At 42.9% G+C, this 15665-nt stretch overlaps 1 protein-coding gene across 1 annotated transcript in view; it reads right to left on the bottom strand.

Annotated features, from left to right (window-relative positions):
* The window catches only part of NT5E (5'-nucleotidase ecto), a 42711-nt gene extending 32674 nt beyond the window's left edge, over window positions 1-10037 (bottom strand). Inside the window, exon 1 of the mRNA XM_003258300.4 lies at window positions 9581-10037. Within this exon, the coding sequence (XP_003258348.1) occupies window positions 9581-9919 (339 nt within the window). The 5' untranslated portion in view covers window positions 9920-10037. The remainder of the gene's footprint in view (window positions 1-9580) is intronic.
* Window positions 10038-15665: the final 5628 nt, after the last annotated feature.

Here is a 15665-nt window from a genome sequence, read left to right as displayed (position 1 = left end):
AAATAGATTCCATGCTTATTATTATATTAGTACAGGATGGAAAATAATTTTATCTTGAGTGCCATCTCTAGTTGATTGACAGTTACTCCTTGCAGTATGGGGATAAGGAGGATTCTGAGGCTCAGTCCAAACACAGTGGGAAAGGCTGACTAAATCAACTGACTTCTCTCTTCTTAGGGACAAGTTTTTCTTAGTATCTGCCATGCACAGGGTAAGGGCTAGGGGAGGGTCACATAATGATATCATGCATTTGTTTGCATTTCAACTTTGGTGAGTACCCGTTTAATTTAGTTTCCAAGAGATGATAATTGAATGTTATTTTGAATTCTTTTTAGTATATGAATAGAGATATTATTACTTCATAATTACCTGAAGTAATTTCCAAATAAGGTCATCGTATATTCCCAAAGGGAAGGTAGTTTTTGGCCTGTATAGAGAATTCATGTGAATTACAAGCCAAACTTTATACACAAGCTTTCTCTCATGCCTAACTAATTGCAAGGTATTTTTAATAATCAAAACAAGAAACTTGGATTCAGAAACTTGGATTCAGAATATCTTCATTCTTCGATTGTTGATTCATATGACCTTCTGGGTCTTATTCTTAGTGAACAGGGTTTACCCAAAGCCACTGGACTTTTATAAGCTATCCACATCAAATGTAAATATTGACAAATACCCCCAGAAGGTGTTAAAAATACCAGACTGTATCCCACAGGGTTCATTTAACAATAACAACAGGATTTTGAGTCACAGAAGAATAAAATCTCCTTTGGTTCTTCACATTTTCATTTGATTTTGGCTTTAAACATCAGGCAAAATTCCAGGTATTTGGGTGTCAAAAATACTGGGCTGGGCTAGGCTAGGGAATGGAAACTAGAGGGATGAGGCAGTAAAAATGTTCTGAGTGATGACAAGAGGCTGAAACATATCAGAAGGGAAACAAAGAAATGTTAGACAGTAAAACAAAGGAAAGCAGAGTTTCTTTAAAAGCAGTGTAGGATGCATGATACAGAAGAAAAGAATTTTTTTAATCCACATAAATAAGTTTTAATAATGTCAAAAAGCCATTTGTCAGAGGTTTGCAGCACATTTATTTAGCTAGTCACTTACACACTAGCTCATTCGTTAAGGGCTGAGGTTGCAGGAAGCCCTATAATTGAAGAGCTAAAGAGACAGCCTAGGCTGGGCATGGTGGCTCATGCCTGTAATCCCAGCATTTTGGGAGGCAAGAAGGGATGATTGCTTGAGCCCAGGAGTTTGGGACCAGCTTAGGCAACATTGGGAGACTCTCTCTCTCTCTTTTTTAAAGAGAGACAGCCTGATTTATTATACGACGGGGCTCCGTTGCCAATCACTCAACATCATCCAGGGAGGATTACAAATTACATTTGTTTTGGTTGATAAGTTTCTGGCATTGTTGCCCACTTCTGATGTTGAGTTGGCTTCCATCCCTGCAGTCCTGGGCCAGGGAATGTTGGCCACAGCAGGTGAATGTGGCATCCCACTGAATGGCAGGAAACACCCTGGGACTCAACCCAGCTGCACCTGGGTTTGGTTGTTGAAAGAATGCATGAATGAGCAAGTACCAAATAGACAGCATTCTACTTGTATGGGGAGGGGGTATGTGCAAACTCTCCATACATGCAAAATAGGCACATCAACATTCAGAATTAACTGCCCAACTAATTGAGATTCAGGAAGGTTCAACTATATCTCTGAGGGGCTAGAGGGCTCCAGCTAATATTTGGATTATATATAGAACTAATTATTCAAGTGAGGGAAAAGAAGTGTCAAAAGAATGTTCAAATTCCAGTTATGTGGCTGAGGAAAATAAACACTGGAGAGTACAGAGCATTCAGATGTATTTGTGAGTGATGTGCAGAAAGCTGCCAATATGATGTTGATTTGTTTGGTTCTCTCCAATTTTCAGTTAAGAAAACAACAGATGCTATTAATAGTACAAGGACAAGATGAGCTGAGAAACTACCTTTGCTTCCTCTCTCCCCTGCCTGAAGCTGGTCATGCAGTACTTCTCTGCTCTGGAATTTAGACTGGAAAAGAGGAAGCAGAGGCCTGAGGCCACAGCCCCAGGGTGGGAGTGGTGCTGTTCCTGTCTCTGAGGTTAGGGATCCACAACCCCCTAGACATTCACAACTTCTGACACCTGAGCTTTAGGAATAATTACTTTTTTGGTTGTTGTTGCCTTTTTAAAAGTGTCATTGCAAACAGGATCAGGATCTCTCTTTCAAGCTTCCCAAACTAGTATTGCTAATTTTTCTTTCCCCAAGAAAGGCTTCATGATTGAAGATAAAGTAATTCTGACAGTTTCCTTTAGCATAAGAGTCCTTGTAAGCACTTGTCTCTCTTCTTAGGCCAAATGGAAGCACCTGAAAGACCTATGCTATCTCTCCACAAGGAAATAGCTGCCAAAAAAATAAATAAATAACTGTGAAGGAGAAATTAGAGAGCTGTCATGCAAACTTAGACTTGTCCAGAGACAAACCAAGTGATGTAGGCAGATTAGAAGCAAGAGAGAGGGGTGGGGAGGAGCTGAGGTGCTGAGAACTAACATGACATAGACCACCCTCTCCAATTCCTCCATTTTATAGATAAGGAAACCACTGCCAAACTCACAGAGCTAATAAGTGGAAGAGCCAAGAAGTAAAATCTGGGTGTTCTGACGTCCCATCCAAATCTCTTTCCACTGCTCCTGTCTGCCACAGCCCTGTACAGTCCAATGGTGCCCAGTAAGTCCAGGAAAAGTCTTCAGATTGCATTTCAGGGCTTGAGGTAGCAGGCCTCAGCTGTCAGCGGTAAGCTGAAGTGGAAGAATCCAGCCCCTGTGTAGAAGTATTAAAACCTGCTGACTCTACCATTGCCTGGTGCTTGAACCCTCGTAATCATCTTTTGATTACACCCTCTCCTGAGCCACCCCTGCCAAGAGAAGGTGAGTACAGCCAGCACGTACTGTGGGCTGGCCCTGTGCTAAGCACATTATGTGTACTACTATCTCTTCTAAACCCCACAGCACCCTAGGGGTGGAGACAACAATCACACACCTCACACATGTGGAAATGGAGGTTTCATGAGATTAAATAACCTGCTCCCAGTCCATAGATTCTAAGTGGTAGGAAGGGGACTTGATCCCAGTCTCACCCCCACGTTTACTCCCTTAGCCCTATACCTACCAGACAGAATGCCTTTTGCAACTGGTTCCCATGGACTTGGACTCCTCAATTACCAGAGTTCAGGCATTATCATCTCACACTTGGACTGCTGCCTGGCCTCTTTCCTCACCCTCTTTTCTCTGTCTTCTCCCTCCCACCCTTTTCTGCTCATCTTCCAAAACCGTGATTTCCCTACGTAGCTGGAAGGGTTTTTCCTCACATCAACCAATTCCCCAAGTCTGTGTGGACACCAACTTGGTGCCAACAATTCAAATGAATTCTGACATTCTCTACCTGGACTTAGCATCAGATCCCACAAGTGAGAAGGCTCAAATGCACAAGACTGCCCCCACTTTAGACACCAGTCTGAAGAGAGAGAGAGTCCTGGGCCACCTGTATTCCCAACCAACTAGTTATAAATTGGAGGTTCCCATGACCCTATCCTTAGGATTGATAATTGGCTAGAACGATTCACAGAACTTGGAAAGCACTTTACTCACCATTACTGGCTTATTATAAAGCATACGACTAGGGAACAGGCAAGTGAAGAGATGCACAGGGCAAGGCATGGGAGCAGATGGGCGGAGCTTCCATGCCCACTCTACGTACACCACCTTCCCAGCATCTCAATATGTTCACCAACTTGGAAGCTCTCTGAATCTGGTTGTTTAGGGGTCTTCATGAAGGTTTATTGTGAAGGCATGATTGATTAATTCATTGGCTGTTGGAGACCGAACTCAATCTGTAGCCCATCTCCCCTCTCTAGAAGTGGGGGAGGTAGGGCTGAAAGTTCTAACCCTCTAGTCGTAAATTAGTCTTTCTGGCGACCAGCCCCCTTCCCGAAGCTATCTAAGGGTCCCCAGCCATAGATCATCTCATAAGCATACAAAAGCACGCACACACACACACACACACACACACACAAACAAACTGCTTTTTCTCTCTACTGTCATACTTAACACAGAACACTTCTGTGACCAGATGTGTGTGGGATTTCCCCCAGACACCAAGCAATTCTCCAGAAAACACAAACTGAGTGTCCTATAATTGAATTCAATTCTGATACTATCTCAAGACACTGTCAGATCCCATCGGTTAAGGGCTCAATCCTACAATACTGCTCTGACTTCAGGCTGATCACGAGCCTGAGGTTGTGCTTCTGGCTGAATAGCTATAAATCGGGGGTTTCCATTACTTCTTCCTCGGCTTCAATTAACTTGCTAGGACAGCTTACAGAACTCACTCATTAGTTTACTATAAAGGCTATTACAAAGGATATAGATGAACAGACAAGTGAAGAATGGATAGGCCAAGGTATGGGGGCAATGCGGAGCTTTCATGCCCTACCTGGGTGTGCACCCTCCAGGAACCTCCAAATGCTCAGCAACTAAAAAGCTCCTCACATCTTTTTCAAGAGTTTTTGTAGAGCTGAATCTCCAGTCCCACCCTCCTTTCCTGGACTTTGGTGGGTGGTACTGAAAGTTCCAACTCTTTGATCCCCTAATCTCTTGGACTTGCTGGTGACTGGCTCTATCTTGAAGCTATCTAGGGACCTCACCCTAAGTCTGCAGGAGCATAAACCCAGGTATTATCATGGGGTTTATTATGAATCACAAAGGACATTTCTATTACTTAGGAAATTTCTAGGGTTTTAGGAACTCTGTGACAGGTACTGTGGACAAGGACCAAATATTTATTTTTTATTATACCACAGTGGTCTTCTACGCAGAAACCACATGGCTGCCCATGGCCACATAGCTCAAACTTCTTAGGTGGCCTTTAGAGTTTACACAACCTCTTCTGCCATGATTCCTGCCACCTCACTCTGGTCCAACCTGGTCCATTGTGTAGATTCCTGCCTCTACACATTTGCCCCATCCTCCTGTCCCTTCACTGAATCAAAACATTTCACTGTAGGGCTCCAGTTGTTCAGATATGTATGGGACCTCAGAGGTAAGCTGGTTCAAATGTCTGTGTTATAGATGAGGAACTGGTGATGCTGAGAAGTGAATTGCATAGCCACAGATGGTAGATTTATCTCTTAAAAGGCAGAGAGAACTGTAGTGATCTCTGAATTTCCAGTGAGGAGTGTTAAAGGTGATAAGCTTTAAATTAGCAAACTATTAGGCAAACTTTCAAAAGCACAAGCCACAAGGAAAAAAAGATTAATTCAATTACAACAAATGAAGAATTTCTGTTCAATGAAAGATACCATGGACAAAATTAATAGACCTAATATCATCATAGTATATTTGCAATGTCTGAAATTGATCACAGATCAAAACCTATAACTCCTGAAAGTCAAAAAATATAAAGCTAACCCAATTTAAAAAATACCAAAGAATATGAATAAGCAATTAGGGAAGAGGAAACTTAAAAAGTTAACAAACATATCAAAAAATGTCGAAACTCACTAGTTATTAGAAAAGTACATGATAAAGCAGCAATGTGTATTTTACACCTACAATAAAGCTGGATACTGCCATGACATATAGGTAAAATATAGAAATTTACACGTCCTGTTTGGGGATGGGAGTAGGTGGAAGAGGATGGAGGGTGTCAGTCATTGAGGAAACCAATCTTGTAGTACTCAAAGTATGCCCTGTGGCCAGCAATTCTGCTCCTGGGTAGAAATCCTCTGGTGAGACCATCCAGGAAGATATCTGGAGCAGCATTATTTGTGGAGGCAGGGTGTTAGATGCCATCTCCAAACCCATCAGCCAGGGAGCAGATGGGTAAAATAAGTGGAGATGGATAAAATACACAGAGCACAATTCACAGTGATGTATAGGTATAAGCGCATCTAGGGCAACATGGACAAATCATAAAAACAAGTTCAGGACAAAAGTAAGAAACAGAAAGGGCTAAATAACAGGACTAGGTATGCAATTATAAAATATAAGCACATCAAGGTTTTGAAAGTGCATGTAGAAACAAAACTATATGCAGTCCATTGATGGACACATTAGAATGTTTTCTATGTGGGAGGTGGAGGGTGGCGAACAAAGGACCATTCTATCTGACTGACCTGTCCCCTGGATGAGTTAAAGGCAAGCGCCATGGTTCCCACCCTGGCTGCTGCCTCCCCCATTTAGGAGCAATTGGCTAGGGCTAAGGCTGCCGTCTTATGGGCAGGAAGTGGGCTCAGCAGCCAGGGCCTCAGAAGCAGCAGCCAAGCGGAGAAAAGGCACCCTTCTAGGGGACCCTAGAGACCTGCTCAAAGCTACCTTCCCCACAGCCTGTCTTGATGGTGAGAATCTCACCTCTGGAGGTGGATACCTTCAGTTTTGTGCTGTGGGGAGATTTCATAAGTCTGCTCAATGAGTAACTATAACAAAAATAGTTTAGGCAATGGTACTTAGGTAAGATGGTAGAGGGAAGGCAGGTGGTAGACTGTGCCAGGCTGTGAGAATCAGATAATCTGATGCACAACCCAAACCTTCCCTTCCTCACAATTCCCCTCCTCCCCACCCAGGGCACATGAAACTAACTTTCAGTGAGCACCAGCAGGGGTTATCTCATGTATTCCTCACAAAACCTCTGCAAGATGGGGGTTATCACTCCTATTTTACAGCTAAGGAACATGAAGCTCAGAGAAAGTAACCAGGCCAAGGGCATACTGTCAGTGCTTCCACGCTATCTTCCTCATGCCTCAGGGGACAACAGTCCTTCCACTGAGACAGCTACACTAACTGGTGAATTTTGCCATCCTCTTCCCAGTTTTCTGCCTAGTAGTGGGTCCAGGGGGTCTCCAGGATTGCCCTGGGTCCTCTACAGCAATCAGGATTACTCCAGTAGGTCTAGAAAGTGTGCACCTCCTTGGAAGTTCCTGCTCGAGGGGACTCCTGTGTTTTAGCTGGATTCTAGGAAATTCCTCTTTGTCCTCCATATGCTTCGGTCCTTTTATGTGGCTCCTTTCAACTAGGTCCAGTCTCAAGGAAACTGGAGATGCCCTTCCACAACCGTTTTCCACCCTGATTTGGATCCCCAGTGTCCTAGGAATCAATATGTGGTGAGTGGTTATGGTGGAGGAACATTTATACCACAACAGCAATAAATTCTCTGAGGGTTAGTATAATATAAACAATTGACAATGAAACATCTTTGCAATACAGGAGTACAGCAGAGCTTTAGCACATGCTTTAGCACTACAGAACTGGGATTTTATGCAGGCCAAATAATGTTTGACAAACCCCCAAACTGCACAGAGTGAGTCCTGAGGACACAGCCATCTAACCTTGCCATTTGATCTGCTCCCAATCTTTACCCCCTGCCAACATTATGTAAGTAGCCTATTTTTCCTCAGAACCCAATTCAATTTTCTTGAGCAAAATTTGAAAGAAAGTAATTTCATCCAACAAAAAGGATTCTGAACAAACACAGAAGGGATAGGCTGTAACTTACAGCAGTTTACTCAGGCCTCACCTAGATATCCTGTCATAAACATTTGATACCATGATTAACACCAGGAGCTCAACTAGACTTACAAGAGGGAAATATTATTAGGGAAAACCAGGAATTCTTCATTCTTATTTTTCCACTAAAAAGGGTTCACACAATTGTGGAGAAAACAGTGTCACAAAAAGTAAAGTTTACGAAGTCGTGGTTTATATGCAAAATAAAACAAACACATGTAAGTTTATTCTACCCTTCTGGGAGGAAGTGGAGACACAGGATAGGAACAACTCAATTCTACAAATATTTGTTTTGTCATTACTGAGTGCAAAGTATCAGGGAAGTGTAGCTGTGGAATACCAATGCTTAAGAGACCACAGAGTTCTTGAAACCCACGAGTCTTCTTCAAATCCAGATGTGGGTGAGCCCCACCTCATGAACTCTGAAGGCTGAAGGATCAGCTGGAATTTCTGCTGCTGAGTGTCCCTGATAAGCTCAAAAGCATCAGAACGGAGGGAGCTTTCTCTCCTTCTCTCATCTCATTAAAATGAGCTTTCTTGTTGTGGGGGTGGGGGAGGGACCTTCAAAACCAAACAATGGTGCCCTCTTACCATCTTTTCCTGTCCTCCTTTCTCCAAGTTTCCAGAGGGGAAAATAAAACCAAACAAACCCCTCAGCATTGTGCTCTCCTGACTTCTAAGCTCTTCTCATATAAAGTGTACCGTTAGCCTTCTGTATCCCAGCCTGATCACACTTCCCTTTCCCTTCCACACTTGTGGACTTCACAGATTTCTCTGGACCTTTCTCTGGAGATTTCTCTGTTCTTCCTCTTCCAAAGCTCTTAAGTTTTCTTCTCCCAAGTTTCTCCACAGTCTTGCTGAATCCCTTTACTCAAGGCTTTTACACAGGGTTAAATTTGGGTGGTGGTTTGATTTTTTTTTTTTTAACCACCATATATACATCTTGGTTGTACTTATTTATTACTATGCAACCACCTCTGCTCCCTTTCTAGAATTTAGTGCAATAGAAAAGGCATTACGTTTAACAGAACATTTGGGACTTTGAACTAAACTTTTGCACATGTTTTAAGAGCCCATTATCTCTTAAGTTGGACTCTTCCTAAATCTCTGCTGCCAAACCTCCTTTATTGAAATACTTTGAAACCCAAGTGTTTCCACATTTTGGCTCTCTCTGAAGTTTCTTTCTTCTTTCTTTCTTTCTTCTTTCTTTCTTTCTTTCTCTTTCTTTTTTTCTTTCCTTCTTTCTTTCCTTTTCTTAACCCTATATTATAGTGTCTGGTAATAACAACATTTATAGACACCACACTATGTGTCTGGTAATAATATAGAGACCACACTACGTGCACTATGTACAATTATGATCCTTATTTTTATAGAGGATAGAACTGAGGCAAGAAAGAGTAAATAACTTGCTCAAGGTCACATAGAAGGTAATTTAACAGAGAATCTACCCCAAAGCTGTGAGCTTAATTACGCTCAAGCTCCGGGGTCAAAGGGATCTGGTGTCCATAGTTATCACGTTTCCCTTTTTGGGGGGGATGGTGCCTGTTAATTTATTCAGCGTCTTTGACGCTGTTTCCCTTTCAATAAGATTGAGATAAAGCATTTCTCGAAAGATCTAGATTGAGATAAAGCATTCTTTGAAAGATCTAGCAGTAAAATGAGAGCTGCGTGAGGGATCTGATTCAGTCCCTAGCGCTGGATAACTGTCAGTGCTTCTACGCACCCCACCTGAAGCCCCTCGCAGGCAGGACTGGGTCCTGCTCCTCTAAATACTCCCATCTCATAGTGGGGGCGCAATAACGTCCGTTTAAGACGAATTGTCCAACGGACTTCTATGCCATCCAGCTGGCACACTGGCCGGAGTCTCACTTTATCCCCACATCTCTCCGCGCCCTGGTCTTAGGCTTGCCACACTCTGCCATCCGCTGCTTCTCCAGCCCGGCTCCTCTCTCAGTCCGGGACTACTACCCCGGGCGCGGGCTCGGGTCTTACCATGGCATCGTAGCGCAGGGCGTTCATGAAGTGCGCCACCTCGGCGCCCTTGTACACGGTGAACCAGATAGTGCCCTGGTACTGGTCGCCGGCGTCCAGCAGCAGCACGTTGGGCTCGGCGCGGCGGATCTGCTGCACCTTGGTGAAGAGCCGAGCCACGCCACCCATGCAGCGGCTGGCGTTGACGCACTTGCTGGAGTCCTCGCTGGTCTGCTCCAGCCGGCTGTGCACGTCGTTGGTGTGCAGAATTGTGAGCTCCCAGGCGCCGGCCGCAGGCCACAGCACCGCGCCCAGGGCGAGGAGTAGCGTCGCGGGCGCCCGCGCGGCTCGGGGACACATAGCTGTGGCGCGTGAACTGGGTGCGAAAGCGGGCGAGACGGGCGAGTGCCGGCGACTAGGGGCGAGCAGCTAGGGCCGGGGCTCGGTGCCCTGGCTGGAGGGGCGGGGCCCGGGTCAATGCCGGGGCGTGTCCTTCTTCAGACCGGAGGCCGGCTTGGCGGCCAGGCGCAAGTTCGCGACGTCACCCGATCCGACCCTGGCACCCGGAGCGGCCCTGGCGCGGCTGTCGGCTGGCACCAGCTCCCTGCAGGAAGAGTGGAGAGGTTGTTCCCGGCGGGGAGAGGGTACCGGCCGCATCCCGGCCGGACCAGGGAGCTTGGGCGCAGGCAGTCCGGCTGCTGGTGCGCTGCTCGCTCGGGGGCGCGAGGAAGGAATTGGAGGGGTCCGCCCCACGCATGGGTCCTCGCTGAGTCTCGCCTCATTCGAGGCACGGGTTTTTCTACAAGAGGAATGTATGGTTTGTGTTGGGTTTGTGGTTGCGCTAGCTCATCACTTCAAATAACCAAAGAGGGAAAAGAGAGGGGGCGGGAAGAAAGATGAGCGAGCTGAGGGGCAGAGAGGAGGAGTAAAGAGAGGCCGGGCAGAGGAGCTCCTTGCAGTTTCGGGCTGTGCAGAGCCGAAGCTCACTGAGATGTGACGCTTTCTATTGGGTTGAGAACGCACGAAGTGTACGATGCTTAGACAAAAAAATCTCAGAAACTAAGAAATCATTCGAATCCAGTTCCTCGTTTATTCACAATTAAAACCTTAGTGATAAAACAGTGGCGACGCGTGGACAGCTTCTGGGAGCAAAAACACGATTGGGGTAAAATCCGACAGCTATCAGGACGGGAAGGGATGCTGCCCTTCGTTGCTTTTCTGGTCTTATTTTATTTTTATTTTGTCGCGTGTGCTTTCGGTGTCATAGTGAAGTCATAGCCAAATACAATGTTAGGAAGATTTTCCTCTATGTTTTCTCCTAAGAGTTTTATAAGTTAACCTGTTAGACCTTTAATCCATTTTGAGTTAATTTTCATATATGGTATGAGTCCAAATTTATTCTTTTGCATGTGGATATCCAGTTTTCTTAGTACCATTTGTTGAAAAGACGTTCTGTCCCCGTTTTTAAGACATTGGCCTGAGGTTGGGAGATTGTAAATCATTTGCCAAGAAAGGCCATGCAGTTTGGGAGCAGCAGTGCCTGGGGCTACAGAAGACCCTTGCTTCTGGGACACCCTCTAATGTCATGCTTTGCAAGGTTTTGCTCTGCCCCTCTTTGAGCACCTGCTAGAAGCAGGTAAAAGAACTGGTAGTTTTACTGTTTTAACTTAAAAAATGATTTTAGACTTACAGAAAATTGCAAAGGTAATAAAGGGAGTTCCCACATACCCATCACCCATATTGCCCTATGTTAACAGCTTATATAACCAATGAAACTAAAAACTTAACAGTGATACAGCCTCTCCAGCACCTGTTGTTTCCTGACTTTTTAATGATTGCCATTCTAACTGGTGTAAGATGGTATCTCATTGTGGTTTTGATTTGCATTTCTCTGATGGCCAGTGATAATGAGCATTTTTTTCATGTGTTTTTTGGCTGCATAAATGTCTTCTTTTGAGAAGTGTCTGTTCATGTCTTTCGCCCACTTTTTGATGGCGTTGTTTGCTTTTTTCTTGTAAATTTGTTTGAGTTCATTGTAGATTCTGGATATTAGCCCTTTGTCAGATGAGTAGGTTGTGAAAATTTTCTCCCATTTTGTAGGTTGCCTGTTCACTCTGATGGTAGTTTCTTTTGCTGTGCAGAAGCTCTTTAGTTTAATTAGATCCCATTTGTCAATTTTGGCTTTTGTTGCCATTGCTTTTGATGTTTTAGACATGAAGTCCTTGCCCATGCCTATGTCCTCAATGGTATTGCCTAGGTTTTCTTCTAGGGTTTTTATGGTTTTAGGTCTAACATGTAAATCTTTAATCCATCTTGAATTAATTTTTATATAAGGTGTAAGGAAGGGATCAAGTTTCAGCTTTCTACATATGGCTAGCCAGTTTTCCCAGCACCATTTATTAAATAGGGAATCCTTTCCCCATTGCTTGTTTTTGTCAGGTTTGTCAAAGATCAGATAGTTGTAGATATGTGGCATTATTTCTGAGGGCTCTGTTCTGTTGCATTGATCTATGTCTCTGTTTTGGTACCAGTACCATGCTGTTTTGGTTACTGTAACCTTGTAGTACAGTTTGAAGTCAGGTAGCGTGATGCCTTCAGCTTTGTTCTTTTGGCTTAGGATTGACTTGGTGATGCGGGCTCTTTTTTGGTTCCATATAAACTTTAAAGTAGTTTTTTCCAATTCTGTGAAGAAAGTCATTGGTAGCTTGATGGGGATGGCATTGAATCCATAAATTACCTTGGGCAGTATGGCCATTTTCACGATATTGATTCTTCCAACCCATGAGCATGGAATGTTCTTCCATTTGTTTGTATCCTCTTTTATTTCATTGAGCAGTGGTTTGTAGTTCTCCTTGAAGAGGTCTTTCATGTCCCTTGTCAGTTGGATTCCTAGCTATTTTATTCTTTGCAGCAATTGTGAATGGGAGTTCACTCATGATTTGGCTCTCTGTTTGTCTGTTATTGGTGTACAGGAATGCTTGTGATTTTTGTACATTGATTTTGTATCCTGAGACTTTGCTGAAGTTGCTTATCAGCTTGAGGAGATTTTGGGCTGAGACAATGGAGTTTTCTAGATATACAATCTGTGATCTGCAAACAGGGACAGTTTGACTTCCTCTTTTCCTAATTGAATACCCTTTATTTCCTTCTCCTGCCTGATTGCCCTGGCCAGAACTTCCAACACTATGTTGAATAGGAGTGGTGAGAGAGGGCATCCCTGCCTTGTGCCAGTTTTCAAAGGAAATGCTTCCAGTTTTTGCCCATTCAGTATGATATTGGCTGTGAGTTTGTCATAGATAGCTCTTATTATTTTGAGATACGTCCCATTGATACCTAATTTATTGAGAGTTTTTAGCATGAAGGGTTGTTGGATTTTGTCAAAGGCCTTTTCTGCATCTATTGAGATAATCATGTGGTTTTTGTCTTTGGTTCTGTTTATATGCTGGATTACATTTATTGATTTGCATATGTTGAACCAGCCTTGCATCCCAGGGATGAAGCCCACTTGATCATGGTGGATAAGCTTTTTGATGTGCTGCTGGATTCGGTTGGCCAGTATTTTATTGAGGATTTTTGCATCAATGTTCATCAAGGATATTGGTCTGAAATTCTCTTTTTTGGTTGTGTCTCTGCCAGGCTTTGGTATCAGGATGATGCTGGCCTCATAAAATGTGTTAGGGAGGATTCCCTCTTTTTCTATTGATTGGAATAGTTTCAGAAGGAATGGTACCAGTTCCTCCTTATACCTCTGATAGAATTCGGCTGTGAATCCATCAGGTCCTGGGATCTTTTTGATTGGTAAGCTATTGATTATTGCCACAATTTCAGAGCCTGTTATTGGTCTATTCAGAGATTCAACTTCTTCCTGGTTTCTTGGGAGAAATAGGAACACTTTTACACTGTTGGTGGGACTGTAAACTAGTTCAACCATTGTGGAAGTCAGTGTGGCGATTTCTCAGGGATCTAGAACTAGAAATACCATTTGACCCAGCCATCCCATTACTGGGTATATACCCAAAGGACTATAAATCATGCTGCTATAAAGACACATGCACACGTATGTTTATTGCGGCACTATTCACAATAGCAAAGACTTGGAACCAACCCAAATGTCCAACAACGATAGACTGGATTAAGAAAATGTGGCACATATACACCATGGAATACTATGCAGCCATAAAAAATGATGAGTTCATGTCCTTTGTAGGGACATGGATGAAACTGGAAACCATCATTCTCAGTAAACTATCGCAAGGACAAAAAACCAAACACCGCATGTTCTCACTCATAGGTGGGAATTGAACAATGAGAACACATGGACACAGGAAGGGGAACATCACACTCCGGGGACTCTTGTGGGGTGGGGGTGGGGGGGGACAGCATTAGGAGATATACCTAATGCTAAATGATGAGTTAATGGGTGCAGCACACCAACATGGCACATGGATACATATGTAACAAACCTGCACATTGTGCACATGTACCCTAAAACTTAAAGTATAATAATAATAAAAAATAAATTAAAAAAATGTGATACAAAACTATTAACTGTATTACTGATTTTATTTTAATTTCACCAACTGTTCCACTAATGTATTTTTTCTATTCCAGGCTCCAATCCAGGATACCATATTGCAGTTAGTTTTCATGTGTTCTTAGCCTCCTCTAATCTGTGACAGTTTCTCAGTCAGTTGTCTCCAAAAACCTTGACACTTTTGAACAGTACTGGTTTCTGTATACTATCCCTCGGTTTGGGTTTGTCTGATGTTTTCTCATGATTGGACTGAAGCTGTGGATGTTTAGGAAGAATGCTACAGAGAGTATGTGCCTTTCTCATTGCCTGGTATCTGTGGGTACATGGTATCAACATGACCTATCACTGATCACTGGGGAACTGATCATTTGTTGTTTCTTGTCTTTTAAATGTAAGCCACTGCAATAGTTTCTGTAATTCCTTTCCTGGGGATGCTACCAGATTTCTGCTTCAATATCATTTCCATGCCATTTGTTTTCATATAGATCTAAAATGGCCTTTGATTGTTTATTGCACCAAGTTCAAGCTTCACAAACTGGCATTTCGAAGTCTCATTTTATCCAGCCAACTTTACCTTCTACTGTTCCTCACACATTCCCTTTGTCCTCATTTCTTCTCTCCAAACCACCATTTCCAGTCTGTCCTCAGGCCAAGGCCCAGGGTTCCTTTAATTTCTTGTTCCTTTAATTTCAATTTCATGGAAATTCCTTTGACTCCTTCAGACAGCAGTGAGTTTTTCTCTTTTCTAAATTTCTGGTCAGTTCCCACAATCTCACTTTAATGTGGTTTTACTTTTTTTCTCCAGGTGTTTAATGTGTGTTTTTGGTCTTCTCTCCAAGCGATGGAAGCAGAGTTGCTGCTTCAGTGGTAGTAGTACTTGCAATTCAAGTAACACTAACCTAAAATCTACTTTAGACACAGTGGGTGATAGTATGAAAGAACCAAGAAGGATTTCGGCGTCCTGGAGCTGATAATGCTGCACACAAGGTGAGGGTGCATATACTAAGTAGCTGCAAAGCCATGAGGATCATAGAAAATTTCCCAAGTCCGTGAGGAAAGAAAAATATATAGGCAAAAATTTACGTGCAGATCAGGGCTTTATTTATCATTTCATCAGTTGATTAGACTTAAGAAAGTAATGAAAAAAATGTCAAAATAATGCAGAATAAACTTAAAAGTGTGTGGTGCTAATATCCATTACATTGGGAATAGCCCCTCAAATTGAGAAAATATTATTTCAGTACATATTAGAAAATTATTATCTGACTCAGGAAAAATCTCACTCACATCATTGATGAACAACGTATCTAGTGCTAAAACTAGGTTTTAATTTAATGAGTATAGCCTATGCTACACTCATTATATAATAGGGTGACAAATACTTTAATAATCGATTACATATTAGATCCAATAACAATACATTATTGATTTATTAGAAAATAAGTGGGTATATAACTCCATTTGTCAAATCACAGTTCAGTCGGAACCATAGGTTGGCTATGGTTACAAAAGTTCTGCAAAAATCAATGAAAGCAGTCTGTAGGAACTAATAGTAAAATTTATAAATAGTAA

Source organism: Nomascus leucogenys, chromosome 3 (genome assembly GCF_006542625.1).
Source record: "Nomascus leucogenys isolate Asia chromosome 3, Asia_NLE_v1, whole genome shotgun sequence".
NCBI classification, from domain to species: Eukaryota; Metazoa; Chordata; class Mammalia; order Primates; family Hylobatidae; genus Nomascus; species Nomascus leucogenys.
This window is presented reverse-complemented; position numbering and strand designations above follow the sequence as displayed.